Source organism: Lepidochelys kempii, chromosome 14 (assembly GCF_965140265.1).
Source record: "Lepidochelys kempii isolate rLepKem1 chromosome 14, rLepKem1.hap2, whole genome shotgun sequence".
NCBI lineage: Eukaryota > Metazoa > Chordata > Testudines > Cheloniidae > Lepidochelys > Lepidochelys kempii.
In genome coordinates this window covers 38,853,313-38,871,037 of record NC_133269.1, presented here as the reverse complement: position 1 = coordinate 38,871,037, position 17,725 = coordinate 38,853,313, and the positions used below count along the sequence as shown (strand labels likewise).

The 17,725-nt window shown below is 49.2% G+C and overlaps 1 protein-coding gene and 1 pseudogene across 1 annotated transcript; both read left to right on the top strand.

Moving 5' to 3' along the window:
* The window catches only part of LOC140898060 (zinc finger protein RFP-like), a 39,316-nt pseudogene extending 27,393 nt beyond the window's left edge, over nt 1-11,923 (top strand).
* Nucleotides 11,924-14,811: 2,888 nt separating this feature from the next.
* On the top strand, nt 14,812-16,550 carry LOC140898067 (uncharacterized). The gene is made up of 2 exons (XM_073311525.1): nt 14,812-15,285; nt 15,874-16,550. Exons 1-2 carry the CDS (start codon nt 14,880-14,882, stop codon nt 16,392-16,394), a joined length of 927 nt encoding a protein of 308 aa, XP_073167626.1. The 5' UTR covers nt 14,812-14,879; the 3' UTR covers nt 16,395-16,550.
* The last annotated feature ends 1,175 nt before the right edge of the window (nt 16,551-17,725 follow it).

The window sequence follows — 17,725 nt, the reverse complement described above, 5'->3', positions numbered from 1 at the left end:
CCTGACTGCTCCAACCCCTATCCACACCCCTGCTCCCTGACAGGCCCCCGGGACTCCCACACCTATCCAATCCCCCCACGTTCCCCACCCCCTGACCGCCCCCCCCAAAACATCCGCCCATCCAACAGCCCCCGTCCCCTTACTCCCCCCTGGGACTCCCTGCCCCTTATCCAACCCTCCGGCCCCGGCCCCCTTACCATGCTGCTGGTGGCCCGGCAGGAGCCAGACACGCTGCACCACTCTCCCGGAGGAGCACGCAGCCCCACCCCTCAGAGCGCTGCCCGCACGGTGCAGCTGAGGCTCCGGGAGAGCAGGGAAGGTAGGGGATGGGCTGGGAGCAGACTCCCCCGCCGGGCGCTCAGGCGGGTCGGTCAGGACAGTCCCGCAGGCCGGATGTGGCCCGCAGCCCGTAGTTTGGCCACCCCTGGCTTAGACTGTGGGAAACATTTCAGAAACTGATGAGTCCTTGTTCTACATCAAGGAATCCACAAGACTCCATAAGTGCTTGGACTGAGCAAAAGTTGTACACAGAGATCACACCTCATTAAACATGGGAGAATTCACACACGATCTAAACTTCTGTGACACCTGGCCCAAAAGAGTTAAGAACCTTGCAGGCTAATTGACCCAGATTCAACCTTTAGAGACATGTTAGAAAACTGTGTAAATGGTATTTGGGGCCACTCCAAGTAATATAGAGTAGAACTTTGAAATGTAAACTGGTGTTGTTAAAAAATTGGAAGAAGATAGTAGGGCTGTTGATTAATTGCAGTTAATTCGTGTGATTAACTCAAAAAAATTCATTGGGGTTAGAAAAATTAATTTCAATGAATCACATTGTAAAACAATAGAATACCAATTGGAATTTGTTAAATGTTTTTGGATGTTTTTCTGCGTTTACTCATATGCTGATTTCTCACAACAAAGAATAGAAAGTGTACAGTGCTCACTTTATATTATTTTTTATTACAAATATTTGTACTATAAACATTCAAAACACAAATAGTATTTTTCAGTTCACCTCATACAAGTACTGTAGTGAAATCTCTTTATCAGGAAAGTGTAACTTAGAAACATAGATGATTTTAATTATATAAGTGCACTCAAAAATAAAGCAATTAAGACCTTTAGAGACTAGAAGTCCACTCAGTGCTACTTCTTTTTCTGCCAATCGCTAAGGCTTGGTCTATGCTACGAGTTTATGTTGGATTTAGCAGCGTTAAATCGAATTAACCCTGCATCCGTCCACACAATGAAGCCATTTTTTCGACATAAAAAAAGGGCTCTTAAAACCGATTTCTGTACTCCTCCCCAATGAGGGGATTAGCGCTGAAATCGACATCGCTGTTTCGAATTAGGGTTAGTGTGGACGCAATTCAAAGGTATTGGCCTCTGGGAGCTATCCCACAGTGCACCACTGTGACCGTTCTGGACAGCACTCTGAACTCGGATGCACTGGCCAGGTGTACAGGAAAAGCCCCAGGAACTTTTGTAACTCATTTCCTGTTCGCCCCAGGCGAGTTCATCAGCACAGGTGACCATGCAGTCTCAGAATTGAAAAAGAGCTCCAGCATGGACCGAATGGGAGGGACTGGATCTGATCGCTGTATGGGGAGAGGAATCCGTGCTATCAGAACAATGTTCCAAAAGACGAAATGCCAAAACATTTCAAAAAATCTCCGAGGCCATGAGGGACAGAGGCTACAGCAGGGATGCAACACAGTGCCGCGTGAAACTTAAGGAGCTCAGACAAGCGTACCAGAAAACCAAAGAATCAAACAGACGCTCCGGGACAGAGCCCCAGACATGCCGCTTCTACGCTGAGCTGCATGCAATTCTAGGGGGAGCCGCCACCACTACCCCACCCTTGTCCGTGGACTCCAATGATGGGGTACTCTCCTCCATGCCTGAGGATTTTTCAGATGGGGAAGATGAGGAGGAGGAGGACGAGCTTAAGGAGAGCACACAGCACACCATTCTCCCCGACAGCCAGGATCTTTTTATCACCCTGACTGAAATACCCTCCCAACCCAACCAAGCCGGAGAAGGGACCTCTGGTGAGTGTACCCTTTTAAATATAATACATGTTATAAAAGCAAGCGTTTTTTAATGATTAAGTAGCCCTGAGGATGGGGGATGCATTCGTGGCCAGTATTGCTCCTGGAAAAGTCTGTTAACGTGTCTGGGGATGGAGTGGAAATCCTCCAGAGACATCTCCATGAAGCTCTCCTGGAGGTACTCTAAAAGCCTTTGCAGAAGGTTTCTGGGGAGAGCAGCCTTATTCCGTCCTCCATGGTAGGACACTTTACCACGCCATGCTAGTAGCAAGTAATCTGGTATCATTGCATGACAAAGCCTGGCAGCGTATGGTCCCGGTGTTTGCTGGCATTCAAGCAACATCCATTCTTTATCTCTCTGTGTTATCCTCAGGAGAGTGATATCATTCATGGTAACCTAGTTGAAATAGGGGAATTTAATTAAGGCGACATTGAGAGGTGGCCATTCCTACTGGGCTGTTTGCCTGTGGCTGAAAGGAAATCCTCCCCACAGTTAGCCACGCGGTGGAGGTGGGGGGGAGCTTTGGCGCTGAGCTGTTCATGTTTGGCTAGCAGGGATCTTCCCTGATACCAGCCACACAGTGGGGGGAGAGATAAAGCAATCATCCCAGAAAATTGAATGGCGGGGCGGGTTAGTTTGGTTTTTGCTGCTGCATGTTAACAGGAAAACCGCAGCACTAAATGGCCAACTCAACCTGCTTTGCTTGGTATGGGAGAGGAGGGCGCTGCTGTTATGAAGGTTGCAGAAGCCGAAAAACTATGGCTTACCATGGCCGCCTGCAAGTCGAATTCTGTTGCCCGGCACTGCGTGTGTGATCTCTAACACCAAAGCTGCAGGCACTCAATATAAGATGCAAAATGCGACCTCGTACCAAAATCACATGTGCTATGTAATGTGAATAGTTTAGTTCACCGTGGAAGAGTATAGCCATTGTTCTGTAAAATGTATCTTTTAAAATACTTCACTCCCTTTTTTTCACTCCAGCAGCTGCCAATGTTTCAAGCCTCCCTCCTCCGTCCCAAAGGCTATCTCAGATAAGGCGGCGAAAAAAATGCATGCGCTATGAAATGTTCTCTGAGCTCATGCAGTCGTCTGGCACTGACAGAGCTCAGCAGAATGTGTGGAGGGACACAATAGCAGAGTACAGGAAAGTGGCCGATGAACGTGAGGAGAGGTGGTGGCAGGAAGATCAGAGGAGGCATGAGGCAATGCTGGGGCTACTGCAGTATCAAACGGACATCCTCCGGCCTCTGGTGGAGGTTCATGAACGGCAGCAGGATCACAGACTGCCGCTGCAGCCACTGTTTAATTGCCCTCCCTCCTCCCCAAGTTCCATAGCCTCCTCACCCAGACGCCCAAGAACATGGGGGGAGGGAGGTGGGGAGGCTCCGGGCACCCAACCACTTCACCCCAGTGGACAGCCCAAGCAACAGAAGGCTGTCATTCAAGAAGTTTTAAAGTGGCCTTTTCCTTCCCTCCTGCCTTCTTCCCACACCTCACCTGAGCTACCTTGTGAGTTATCTCCCTATTTTTATAATCAATTAATAAAGAATACATGTTTTTTAAATGATAATGACTTTATTTCCCTTGCAAGCAAGCTGTGATCGAAGGGGGAAGGGTGGGTGGCTAACAGGGAATTTAGAGGCAACCAAGGGGGCGGGTTTTCATCAAGGAGAAACAAACAGAAGTGTCACACGGTACCCTGGCCAGTCATGAAACTGGTTTTCAAAGCTTCTCTCATGTGCACCACTTCCTGCTGTGCTCTTCTAACCTCCCTGGTGTCTGGCTGCGCGTATTCAGCGGCCAGGCGATTGGCCTCAACCTCCCACCCTGCCATAAACGTCTCCCCCTTTACTCTCACAGAGATTGTGGAGCACACAGCAAGCAGCAATAACAATGGGAATATTGGTTTCGCTGAGGTCTGAGCGAGTCAGTAAACTGCGCCAGCGACCCTTTAAACATCCAAATGCACACTCTACCACCATTCTGCACTTGCTCAGCCTATAGTTGAACAGCTCCTGACTACTGTCCAAGGTGCCTGTGTACGGTTTCATGAGCCAGGGCATTAAGGGGTAGGCTGGATCCCCAAAGATAAGTGTAGGCATTTCAACATCCCCAACAGTTATTTTCTGGTCTGGGAAGTAAATCCCTTCCTGCAGCCATTGAAACAGATCAGAGTTCCTGAAGACACGAGCATCATGAACCTTTCCTGGCCATCCCACGTTGATGTTAGTGAAATGTCCCTTGTGATCCACCAGTGCTTGCAGCACCATTGAAAAGTACCCCTTGCGGTTTATGTACTGGCTGCCCTGGTGGTCCGGTCCCAAGATAGGGATATGCGTTCCGTCTATAGCCCCACCACAGTTAGGGAATCCCATTGCAGCAAAGCCATCTCGTGTGACCTGCACATTTCCCAGAGTCACTACCTTTGATAGCAGCAGCTCAATGATTATGTTGGCTACTTGCATCTCAGCAACCCCCACAGTAGATTTGCCCACTCCAAATTGATTTCCGACTTACCGGTAGCTGTCTGGCATTGCAACATTCATTCATAAAATCGGTTACCCCAGAAACTGGCTAATTGAGTTTCACTTTCAATCCAATTGCTGCTTAAATCACTGAAACTTGAACTCTTTCAACATTGTAACTTCTGCTCACTGTTTGCCATTTCTTACACTTGTCCATATTGTAACTCAAACTCCATTTTAACTTGTCCTAAACTCCATTTTAAAAATGCTTACTCCATTTTGCAAAAGCCTAATGTAATCTTATTAGTTTAGTTTAGATGTGTGAATGAGGTATGTATGGATGGTGGAATCAACCTCCAGCCCCAGCCTTCCTGATAAAATAAAGTGTAAACACCCAGTGGCTGAAGATGCGGACAACAGCCCTGACAAAGTAAGAGGAGTCCACCCTCAAAAGAAAAGAACAAAAGTACAATTGAAGAAACATCAGAGCCAGGTCCTAGGCTGAAAGTCATGTCTGCAATTGACGGGTGATCAATCACACCAAACCCAGAGGCAGCGTGACACAGCAAGACCTATAGACTCTAGATTGAAACTAAAGCCTACAAAAAAGGATGGATGAGATGGAAGACTTTGGGGAGGGTACCATTCTGCAGCCAACATGGAAGGGCATCGGTGCATGCCCAACGGAGACCCAGCTCTTCCTTGTGCCCGGCTTTCCTGGCCAGTTAGCCGTCACAGGCATCGAACCCAAGATATTAGTTATTGGTTATAAATCAAATTGTGTTATCATAATAAACATGGCATTTTCTTGTCTTGTCCCCTGAAATGATCCTGTGTAGTTTTCTTGGCATAACAACCTTGAGAGATCATCAAGTCCAGTCCCCTGCCCTCACAGCAGGACCAAGCACCATCTAGATCATCCCTGGTAGATGTCTATCCAACCTGTTCTTAAATATCTCCAGTGATGGGGATTCCACAACCTCCCTAGGCAATTTATTCCAGTGTTTCACCACCCTGACAGTTAGGAAGTTTTCCTAATGTCCAACCTAAACCTCCCTTGCTGCAATTTAAGTCCATTGCTTCTTGTTCTATCATCAGAGCTCAAGGAGAACAATTTTTCTCCCTTCTCCCTGTAACACCCTTTTAGATACTTGAAAACTGCTATCATGTCCCCCCTCAGTCTTCTCTTTTCTAAACTAAACAAGCCCAATTCTTTCAGTCTTCCCTCATAGCTCATGTTTTCTAGGCCTTTTATCGTTTTTGTTGCTCTTCTCTGGACCTTCTCCAATTTTTCCACATCTTTCTTGAAACGTGGTGCTCAGAACTGGAGACAATACTCCAGTTGATGCCTAATCAATGCAGAGTAGAACGGTAGAATGGCCTCTTGTATCTTGCTCACAACACTCCTGTTAATGCATCCCAGAATCATGTTTGCTTTTTTTGCAACAGTGTCACACTGTTCACTCATATTTAGCTTGTAGTCCACTATGACCCCTAGATCCCTTTCTGCAATACTTATATTTACTTAGTCAATAATCCAAATAGTTTTCTTTAAAACCATAGGCACCAACTTTTCCCGGCGCTGGTGGGTGCTCAACCCCCATTCCCCGCCCTGACTCCACCCCTGCCCCACCCCCATCCCAACCCCTTCCCCAAAGTCCCTCCCCAACTCCACCTCCTCCCTGCACCTATTGGACCCCTTCCCCAAATCCCTGTCCCGGCCCCGCCTCTTCCCCAAGGGCGCCGCATTCCCCCTCCTCTCCCTCCCTCCCAGCACTTGCCTGAAAGTGTGGCTTCAGGAAAATCAGGGTTTCCCTGGAAATGTTGCTTTTTACGACAGTAGGCTAGATTCTGATCAGGAGAATCAACGTGTAATTGCAAATTGTGGAATCATTTCAATTGCAGTCTAAAATGTCTGTCCACATTTTCTGTTTCCACATTTCTGCAGGGAAACATTAGAGAATATTTCGTTCCGGAAAACATCTTAACCCCTGTAGCTCAGCATCAGCTCATTTATATTAAGGGTGAAAGATCAAGTTACAACACATAATGTGAAAATGTTCAGTCCATGACGAAACAGAAAGATCTCCAAAAATATCATGTCCAAGAATAATCTAGAGATCATGTAGCCACTGTGCTGGCCCTGTATATGATGGAAACCACTTCAAGCCAGGGGGTGCTGCATCCCCAGTACCCCTAGTTCCAGCACTTAAAACTTATTTTTAAAGGCTCTGTATCTGACTGAAAATATTTCTTAGACCAAGAGTCCTGGTCAGTGTTTGAAACCCAAACATTGGAGCATTAGGACATTGAAAGTGAAATGAATTAAAGTTGTAGAACTGCTTTCTTTCCAGTGTCTTGTGGTGTTTAGATGTTGCTTGTAATTATTAGAATTGGGAGCACTGGCTGTTGGGAGTCTGAAAGGACAGGAAACAGGAAGGAGGGGGAGGAGTTGAAGAGGCTGAAGGAGAGCTACTGGGGTGATATTTAAAAGTTTTTCTCTGCAAGGAAGAGAGCTAGAAACATCCTTTGTTTAGAAAACAGAAGCTGAGAAGTTGAATCCTTGTCAAACCCAACTTCCACTGGTGAAACAAGGGAACTTTTTACAGAACAGAAGCTGTTCAATGATCAGTGCAGCTTAAAACACAAGAGCTGCAGGCCTGTCTATATTTGCGAGTTGGGAGTTTGCCCTAACACTTAGTCCCGCTCTGTCACACCAGTGCAGTCCCCAGGGCTTCAGAGCTGAAATTCAACTGGGAGTTGGGCTCCTTGGAGAATCCCAGCTCATATTTGGAGCCCGGTTGGTTTCTGGGATTAGTATCACTTCTGTAATCTGAAAACCACCTTAATTGATTCACCACCATGTGACTCCAGTTTCCTGTTATGTGCTGTGCTACTAATTAGTGAATGAATAAATACCAGTCAAACTCAGATAATTGAGGTCTCTCTCTAATTTATAAAATGACTGAATTGGAAACAAGTTGGAATATGACACTCTCCCTATTTCCGTTGTTCGGATTCATTCCCTTGGTGCCCCTGATGTCATAAATCCATTAGGACAAACAATCACCTTGGGTTTGGGTGGAAAAACATCCCCCTACCCACCCTTCTGAACCCTCAGAATGAAACCTCCCAAATAATTTCTCTTTCTCCAGGAAAAAAATCAGGCCCATTGCAAGACTTTGAGGGAAGAGAGAGAAAAACTGCAGGGATTTCAAGTGACTGGAGAGGGGAAAAGCTGGGAGTATCTGGTAGGTGCCTGTTGTTTCTGACCTGCTGAGACTTGTGGTGAGAGGTCTGTTTTTAGGCAGATTCCTCTGTGGGCTTGGTGAATGTGGGCATCAGTACATTTCTCCATGATCCTAGATTTTCTGTGTTAGGTTCATGTGCAGAATCTAAGCTCTTGTGTCAGGGAATGAGTTAATTTCTAGCCCTTGTGACTTTCCCTGTGTCTGCGTCATTTCTTGGGTTGGTGAATTCTTTGATTTCTTTTTTCCCTTGGAACTTCTATCAGTGTAATGCGGAGTCCTGCCTCCTGCTGCTCTGGATCTCCATTCTCAGAGGCCATTGACGTCAGACATGGAAACATCCCTTTCCAGATACATTGGGGAGAAATGAAAGAGGTGTAAGAGAATCCTCTCCCAAGTAACCACAGGGTAGAATCAAGTGTCAGAAATCTTAGGTTTGCAAAGAAATTCTCCCTCCTGCACACTCAGCACTCCATAAAAGACCCCAGGCTGCTTCCTTGTCCCTGACCAGCCCTTTCCCTGTTGCTTTACAGAAACAGACACAAGAGGAGAGGCAGAAAATTGTTTCTGAATTTCAGCAACTGAGGCAGTTCCTGGAGCAATAAGAGTGACTCCTGCTGGCCCGGCTGGAAAAGCTGGACAAGGAGATAGTGAAGATACAGAAAGAAAATGACACCATACTCTCAGAGGAGATTTCCCATCTCAGTGAGCTGATGAGTGAGCTGGAGGGGAAGTATCAGAAGCCAGCAAGTGAATTCCTGCAGGTGAGACTGAGTTAGAAACATTGGAGATCCCCACACAGGGAAGGGAGGACTCCAGAATCATAAGCACAGGGGTCCAGCAGTCAGAGATCTCACTGTAACTTGGCGCGTACATTGCTGACATGTGAATGACAACTGGTCATTGCAGAATTAAAGACACAGAGATATGCGAGAAGGGAAAGCCCCATTAGCTCAGGGAATCCATGGCCTCTGTTCCCTATATTTGCAAAATCCCTTCCCTGGGAACCACTGCCTCTGTCAAGTGGGACTGACATTCTCTCTCTCTCTCTCTCTCTCTTCTCTAGGATGTCAGATGCACCTTGAGCAGGTACATGGCTCTCTCTCACTCCCCCTCACACTTCACAATGCTGGGAAAGAGCTTGGTGATGGTGATGGTGGTGGTGGTGATGATGTTAGCACTGCATCTCCCAAGGGCTCTACAGCAAAATGTGTAGGGAAGGTCACATTTTGGATAGAAATCTTTCTGATCTGTTTAATCCTGAGGTTCTCACCATATTACAGAAGACTCTGGAATTCTCCATTCAGTGGGAAAGACTGACCCAGTAGTTCCTAGAGATGTCACATCGCTGGGGGAGTGGCTGCCTCAAGATTGTGGGGATGGAATATGGGCCTATCATTGCTGGGGAACTGGACACCATTCAGCCCAGGGCAGCAGCGATCAAGAGTCTTTCCCACGTGAGGGCTGTTTGAAGCCCTGTGTGGAATGAGCTGGGGAGTGGGGAGCTAGTGTCTCAGTCTAGTTCCTAGAGGACAGATTTCTACAACACTTCACCTGGGAACCTCCTGTCCCTCAGAGCATGGAGGCCAAGGAGTGAATTGGCCACGGAGACTCAATTGCCTCCTTTTATCCCCAGAGCTGGTCTCTCCAGGACAGAGTTGAAGAATATTAATGAGACCTTTGGGGGAAGATTTCACGACCACAGCCTGTGTCCCACCTGCTCTGACTCCAGGCCCATTAGAGCAGCAGCTTTCACTAACAACAAATTATAACGTGTCACTAAATGAAATGTACAAATGTGAAGTTTTCTCTCCAGGTGTGAGAAGGGGAAGTTCCAGCAGCCAGTGGAGATTTCTCCTGAACTAGAAGCGAGACTCAACAATTTCTCCCAGAAAACTGTTGCCCTAATGGAGATTCTGAGGAAATGCAAAGGTGCTGAGAAGGGATCTAGGTGGGGAAAGTGGGATGAGCCCCTGAGACTGTGGGAGGGGATGGGCTCTGGCCACGGGGGTCATATCTATTGAATGACAGGAAAGCAATTGAGCTGGTGTAACAGGTGCCCAGGTGTCAGGACGTCTCACATTCATTCATGAGTTAACAAAGGTCACACCATTGAGGCCCAAATTTAGCAAAATGGCCTAATTTTGAGTCCCTGATTTTCTCTCCCAACTTGCAAAGCCCGTGGGGGTCACAGACACAGGGATGCTACTCTGGCTGCATCTCAGGACTTGCCTTGCCTGTGCCAAGGTCTGCACGGGCCTCTGGAGCCACTGACTGGGGGAGTCGCAAACTGCCCCCTCTATTTCTCTGCCAATTAGGGTGAATTTGGCCCATTGAGCCAACACTCTCCCAGCTCCAATCTCAACACTTATTAAACAATTTTATTATTCTATGGAGGACGAGGGCCCCATTGTGCTGAGCTCTGTAGAGATGCTGAGTGAATAAACCCAAGGGACCTACAACTACAAGCCCTGAGCCTGCAAACTCTTAACATCCCATTAATGTCAAAGGGACCAAATTTCAGAGTAACAGCCGTGTTAGTCTGTATTTGCAAAAAGAAAAGGAGTACTTGTGGCACCTTAGAGACTAACCAATTTATTTGAGCATAAGCTTTCGTTAGTACAGCTCACTTCATCGGATGCAACAAAGGGACCAAAGTCTGCTAAAGTCTTTGCAGGATCTGGGTCTAGGGTCTGAGAAAAGGCAATAGGCGAATGAGACAAACCAGCTGGAGTCTGGAGGTTGGGAGGGGCTGATGAGAGGAAAGGAAATCTCTCTGACAGATTGTATCTCCTAGGGTGGTTGTGAGACCTAATGGCTGTTGATTTCATTGCTGTGAGATGCCTGAATGAGAGAGGTAAAAGAAGGTTTCAGATTTGTTTATATTTATATTAAAGATCTGAGTGTGTCCCTGTCCCTCTCTGTTTCTCTGTCAAAATTCAAACCAAGTTAGGTCAGTTAAGAGTGGGGATATTGTTACAAACATGAAAGCAAGAAATCTCGCCTCTTTTCGCCTTTCCCCCTCCAGACACTCTGCCATTTGCACTGGGGACAAAAAGAGGGGAAACCCTAGGAGCACAAAGACAGGGTGAGGTTGCAGGTGAAAACGGTCTTTAAATTATAAGAAAATTCCCATGAAAACACACTGCACCTAAAGTTACCAACCAAACCAACACCAGTCATGACACACCCAGCACTACAATGAAACCATGAAATACAGAGGAGATCCCGAGCTGAAGTCACACAAAAGATCCTGACACCAACCTTAGTGCTGAGTTCATGCCTATGCTGATGAACAGAAACACTCTCCCTGAGCAGCATCCAAACACCCTTAACTCTGACCATGGGGTTCTCATGGACATTCACAGAACCTTTAATACTAAATTGAGAGCTCTCTGCCCTGAGGGCTGACACATCCCCCTCCTTTACCCCAGTTTCTCTGCTGCTGGGAATGGAGAAGGCCCAGCAGGGGAAGCTGGGAGCTGAAGCTTCTTCAGGCAAATGAGAAACAGAGTGGGGAACTGCAGTGACATCTCTGCTCAGTCTCAGGTGCCCAGCACAGAGGCAGCTCCCTGGGATCCAGGCCCGTCCCAGCCAGAACAGGGCTGCTGGGAAGAGTGAAAAATGGTCCCAGCCTCCCCCAGGGCTGAGCTCTGCCACAAATGCTCTGATTCTCTCTCCCCCACAGCGAATGTGACTCTGGATCCAGACACGGCTCATCCCAACCTTGTGCTGTCTGAGGATTTGAAAAGTGGGAAGTGGGAAGAAATGCAGCAGCATCTGCCCGACAACCCTGAGAGATTTCACACTGAGCCCTCTATGCTGGGCTGTGAGGGATTCATCTCGGGGAGACATTGCTGGGAGGTGGAGGTGGGGGATGAGGGATCCTGGGTTGTGGGGTTGGCCAGAGAGTCTGTGAGGAGGAAGGGAGAGATATGCCCCAAATAGGGGATCTGGGCTGTGGGGTATGCGCTGGATCAGTTCTGGGCTCTCACCTCCCCTGTGACCACTCTGCCCCTGAGTTGAGTCCCCAGCAGGATCCGGGTTTGTCTGGACTGTGACCAGGGGGAGGTGACATTTATTGATGCTGGTGACGAGGCCCCGATCTTCACTTTCCTGCCGGGCTCCGTCCCTGGGGCGAGAATCTGACCCTGTCTCTGGGTGGTGGGGGTAATTCCCGGCTCAGACTGTGTCCCTGAGACACGGGAGAAGAGGGGCAGGGCCATCCCTAGGGGGCTGTGGGGCCTGGGACAACTCCCCCTCAGCCCCAGCCCTGCCCCCACTCCACCCCTTCCCCTAAGTCTCCGCCCCACTTCTTCCTGCCCCTGCTCGGTCCCCTCCCCACTCCCATTCCACCCCTTCCCCTGCGCCCCTGCCTGCCCCTCGCCTCTTTCTGACTTCCACCCCCTCCCCTGGGGGCCCTGAGATCAGCCTCTCTGGCCTCAGACCATAGGCTCTATGACCTCCTCCTGTGGACTTTCTGTCAAGCTTTCTCTATGACCCTGGAAGTTGCATCAGGCCTCAACTCTGTGCAGTCTCTGGACTATCAAACCATAGAGAGCATTGAGTGAGGGAGGCAGAGAGGTCAATTTCACTGCCCCCGGGGACTGTGCAGACTCTTTGCCACCGTCCTCTGTGATCCAAGGGGACTCTGAGGATCCTGGGTCAGCCACTGCCACTGAGGCATGAGGGGGAACAGCCCCATGGGAAAGCAAAAATGGGCTTCTCTAGCCCCAGTCCTCCTAGCGCCTATGACCTGAACCATTCCCATCTACCCAGCCTTCTCGCTCATCTCTGTGCCCCTGGAGGACCCCTGTCTACCCAAAGCCGGATACCTCATCTCTATGGCCCCTGGAAGCTCCTCCCTCTCCCTCCCTGCCACCCCAGGGATGGGAGGGGGAAGAACTTTAATTTCCACCTGTGATGTTTGAATTTTGAAGGCAGATGTGGGATTGTTTCCCCTTAAATTGGTTGTGTGAACCCAACACCAGTGAGGAGAGCCGTGTAGGTCACTATGATGCTAGCCTGGGCCTTACAGTAGTATGTTACTGTCCAGCCTGCACACTGGGCCTTGTGCTTTGTATCAACATGTATGTCCAGGGCCAGCCCTAGGGAAAATGATGCCCTGGGTGAACTTGTATTTTGGCGCCGTTGGCCCCCGTGGGCTCCCCGCACCGAGCCCCCTTCATGCCAATCCCTGTAACCCCCCCCCCCTCCTCCCAGCACCCACCTGCAGAACCTGATCTGGATGCATGGTGCAGCTGGCATTGCTGCTCACACCCCCTCTCAAACACTGCTTCTCCACGCACCGCTAGGGGCTGTGGAAGTGTCTGTTGCCTCTCTGGTGTGGGGGTGTGGTTTTTCATTAGCGATAAGGGTTGTGAAGTGCATGGAAATATAAAGAACAAAAAGGAGAGGTGTATTTAACCACAAGGCTTCTAGCTCCTGCTTTGTAGCATCATTTTTACCGACTATTTCCTGGCAGAAGAATTTCTCACGGGTCCAAATGTAGGGGCAGGCGATCCAGGTGACTGCCTGGGATGCCGGACTTGGGTGGCGCTGAGCTCGGGGTACTGTTTGTGACAAAAGTTTAACAAATGGCGGGGGGCACCAAAGACGCAGTTTTACTTTATGTTAATAAAGTTTTGCTTCTGAATTTATGTTCACGTTATCAGTAGAAAATATGGTCCAGGTCTACACAGGTAGTTGAGCGCCTAAACCCCAGATTTAGGCCTCTAAATTCCAGTTTTAGGTTGTCGTCATGCCTCATCTGGATGCCTGTCTCTCATGTAAGCTCCAGCATGATCCACACACCAGGGGAAGGTATGCACAACTCCCCTGCCTGTAACCCCTGTGAGGACAGATCTGGTATGCATGCTCTGAGCACCTCTCCTGGAAGAGGTGCCATTAAAATCAAGGAGGACCTGGTGGGGAAGATGCCCATATTATAGTTTTCAGCCCACTGATTAAAGCAGTCACCCAGGATGTCAGAGACCTGCATTCAATACCCCCTCTGCCTGGGGAGGAGAAAAGATTTGGACATGGGCCTCCCACATCTCTCAAGAGCATGCCCTACCCACGGGCTATTCTCAGGTGGGGCTCCCTCACTCTCTCCTGTTGAAGCTGTTCCATTGAGAATAAATACTTAAAGAGTCATCGAATTCGGGGGGAGTGAGAATGAGAATTGTTCTGTTGCCTAAAACATGCACCTGGAAAATCCCTGCTCACATGCTTTCCGATCTTCAGAAGATGGGGGAATTGAACCTAGCACTCCTACATCACAGCGGAGTGCACTAATCACTCGGTTACGAGGTAAGCAGCACCAGCTCCCCTTCTGGTCACTTTGTAAGGTGTGGGCAGGCACCTGCGCTGTTCTGAGGCCCTTGGAATTGCAAGCTCTTGCTTCAAGAGCATAGGTGAGGAGAGGTTCTTTGGTCCTGCTTGCAACAGGGGCTCTGCAGCACTCCACTGAGCAGACGCTGACCGTGTTTTCCAGACAGCCAGCTTAGAGCAAGGTGGGGTGAGTTGTGTGGCTGTGGTTTAGGGAGCAGCCTGGTTTTCTCTCTCTCTATGCCCTGGTCTACACTAGGACTTTAGGTCGAATTTAGCAGTGTTAAATCGATGTAAACCTGCACCCGTCCACACAATGAAGCCCTTTATTTCGACTTAAAGGGCTCTTAAAATCGATTTCCTTACTCCACCCCTGACAAGTGGATTAGCGCTTAAATCGACGTTGCCGGCTTGAATTTGGGGTACTGTGGACACAATTCGATGGTATTGGCCTCCGGGAGCTATCCCAGAGTGCTCCATTGTGACCGCTCTGGACAGCACTCTCAACTCAGATGCACTGGCCAGGTAGACAGGAAAAGAACCGCGAACTTTTGAATCTCATTTCCTGTTTGGCCAGCGTGGCAAGCTGCAGGTGACCATGCAGAGCTCATCAGCACAGGTGACCATGATGGAGTCCCAGAATCGCAAAAGAGCTCCAGCATGGACCGAACAGGAGGTACGGGATCTGATTGCTGTTTGGGGAGAGGAATCCGTGCTATCAGAACTCCGTTCCAGATTTCGAAATGCCAAAACCTTTGTGAAAATCTCCCAGGGCATGAAGGACAGAGGCCATAACAGGGACCCGAAGCAGTGCCACGTGAAACTGAAGGAGCTGAGGCAAGCCTACCAGAAAACCAGAGAGGCGAACAGCCGCTCTGGGTCAGAGCCCCAAACATGCCGCTTCTATGATGAGCTGCAGGCCATTTTAGGGGGTTCAGCCACCACTACCCCAGCCGTGTTGTTTGACTCCTTCAATGGAGATGGAGGCAATACGGAAGCAGGTTTTGGGGACGAAGAAGATGATGAGGAGGAGGAGGTTGTAGATAGCTCACAGCAAGCAAGCGGAGAAACCGGTTTTCCCGACAGCCAGGAACTGTTTCTCACCCTAGACCTGGAGCCAGTACCCCCCGAACCCACCCAAGGCTGCCTCCTGGACCCAGCAGGCGGAGAAGGGACCTCTGGTGAGTGTACCTTTTAAAATACTATTCATGGTTTAAAAGCAAGCATGTGAAAGGATTACTTTGCCCTGGCATTTGCGGTTCTCCTAGATGTAGTCCTAAAGCCTTTGCAAAAGGTTTCTGGGGAGGGCAGCCTTATTGCGTCCTTCATGGTAGGACACTTTACCACTCCAGGCCAGTAACACGTACTCGGGAATCATTATAGAACAAAGCATTGCAGTGTATGTTTGCTGGCATTCAAACAACATCCGTTCTTTATCTCTCTGTGTTATCCTCAGGAGAGTGAGATATAATTCATGGTCACCTGGTTGAAATAGAGTGCTTTTCTTCAGGGGACACTCAGAGGAGCCCATTCCTGCTGGGCTGTTTGCCTGTGGCTAAACAGAAATGTTCCCCGCTGTTAGCCACAGGGAGGGGGGAAGGTTGAGGGGGTAGTCACGCGGTGGGAGGAGGCAAAATGCGACCTTGTAACGAAAGCACATGTGCTATGTATGTAATGTTAACAGCAAGGTTTACCCTGAAAGAGTGTAGCCACTGTTTTATAAAATGTGTCTTTTTAAATACCGCTGTCCCTTTTTTTTTCTCCACCAGCTGCATGTGTTTCAATGATCACAGGATCTTCTCCTTCCCAGAGGCTAGTGAAGCTTAGAAAGAAAAAAAAACGCACTCGCGATGAAATGTTCTCCGAGCTCATGCTGTCCTCCCACACTGACAGAGCACAGACGAATGCGTGGAGGCAAATAATGTCAGAGTGCAGGAAAGCACAAAATGACCGGGAGGAGAGGTGGCGGGCTGAAGAGAGTAAGTGGCGGGCTGAAGACAGGGCTGAAGCTCAAATGTGGCGGCAGCGTGATGAGAGGAGGCAGGATTCAATGCTGAGGCTGCTGCAGGACCAAACCAGTATGCTCCAGTGTATGGTTGAGCTGCAGCAAAGGCAGCTGGAGCACAGACTGCCACTGCTGCCCCTCTGTAACCAACCGCCCTCCTCCCCAAGTTCCATAGCCTCCACACCCAGATGCCCAAGAACGCGGTGGGGGGGCCTCCGGCCAACCAGCCACTCCACCACAGAGGATTGCCCAAAAAAAAGAAGGCTGTCATTCAATAAATTTTAAAGTTGTAAACTTTTAAAGTGCTGTGCTTAAAGTGCTGTGTGGCATTTTCCTTCCCTCCTCCACCACCCCTCCTGGGCTACCTTGGTAGTCATCCCCCTATTTGTGTGATGAATGAATAAAGAATGCATGAATGTGAAGCAACAATGACTTTATTGCCTCTGCAAGCGGTGATTGAAGGGAGGAGGGGCGGGTGGTTAGCTTACAGGGAAGTAGAGTGAACCAAGGGGCGGGGGGTTTCATCAAGGAGAAACAAACAGAACTTTCACACCGTAGCCTGGCCAGTCATGAAACTGGTTTTCAAAGCTTCTCTGATGCGTACCGCGCCCTCCTGTGCTCTTCTAACCGCCCTGGTGTCTGGCTGCGCGTAACCAGCAGCCAGGCGATTTGCCTCAACCTCCCACCCCGCCATAAACGTCTCCCCCTTACTCTCACAGATATTGTGGAGCACACAGCAAGCAGTAATAACAGTGGGAATATTGGTTTCGCTGAGGTCAGTAAAACCTCAGTCAGTAAACTGCGCCAGCGCGCCTTTAAACGTCCAAATGCACATTCTACCACCATTCTGCACTTGCTCAGCCTGTAGTTGAACAGCTCCTGACTACTGTCCAGGCTGCCTGTGTACGGCTTCATGAGCCATGGCATTAAGGGGTAGGCTGGGTCCCCAAGGATACATATAGGCATTTCAACATCCCCAACAGTTATTTTCTGGTCTGGGAATAAAGTCCCTTCCTGCAGCTTTTGAAACAGACCAGAGTTCCTGAAGATGCAAGCATCATGCACCTTTCCCGGCCATCCCACGTTAATGTTGGTGAAACGTCCTTTGTGATCCACCAGAGCTTGCAGCACTATCGAAAAGTACCCCTTGCGGTTTATGTACTCGGCGGCTTGGTGCTCCGGTGCCAAGATAGGGATATGGGTTCCGTCTATAGCCCCACCACAGTTAGGGAATCCCATTGCAGCAAAGCCATCCACTATGACCTGCACATTTCCCAGGGTCACTACCCTTGATATCAGCAGATCTTTGATTGCGTGGGCTACTTGCATCACAGCAGCCCCCACAGTAGATTTGCCCACTCCAAATTGATTCCCAACTGACCGGTAGCTGTCTGGCGTTGCAAGCTTCCACAGGGCTATCGCCACTCGCTTCTCAACTGTGAGGGCTGCTCTCATCTTGGTATTCATGCGCCTCAGGGCAGGGGAAAGCAAGTCACAAAGTTCCATGAAAGTGCCCTTACGCATGCGAAAGTTTCGCAGCCACTGGGAATCGTCCCAGACCCGCAACACTATGCGGTCCCACCAGTCTGTGCTTGTTTCCCGAGCCCAGAATCGGC

What these genes read in the sequence shown, in the direction of transcription:
- LOC140898067 (XM_073311525.1), top strand. Translation starts at nt 14,880, where the DNA reads ATGAAGGACAGAGGCCATAACAGGGACCCGAAGCAGTGCCACGTGAAA. An exon ending in AGGCGGAGAAGGGACCTCTG is followed by an intron (nt 15,286 to 15,873) that starts GTGAGTGTACCT and finishes TTTCTCCACCAG; the next exon opens with CTGCATGTGTTTCAATGATC.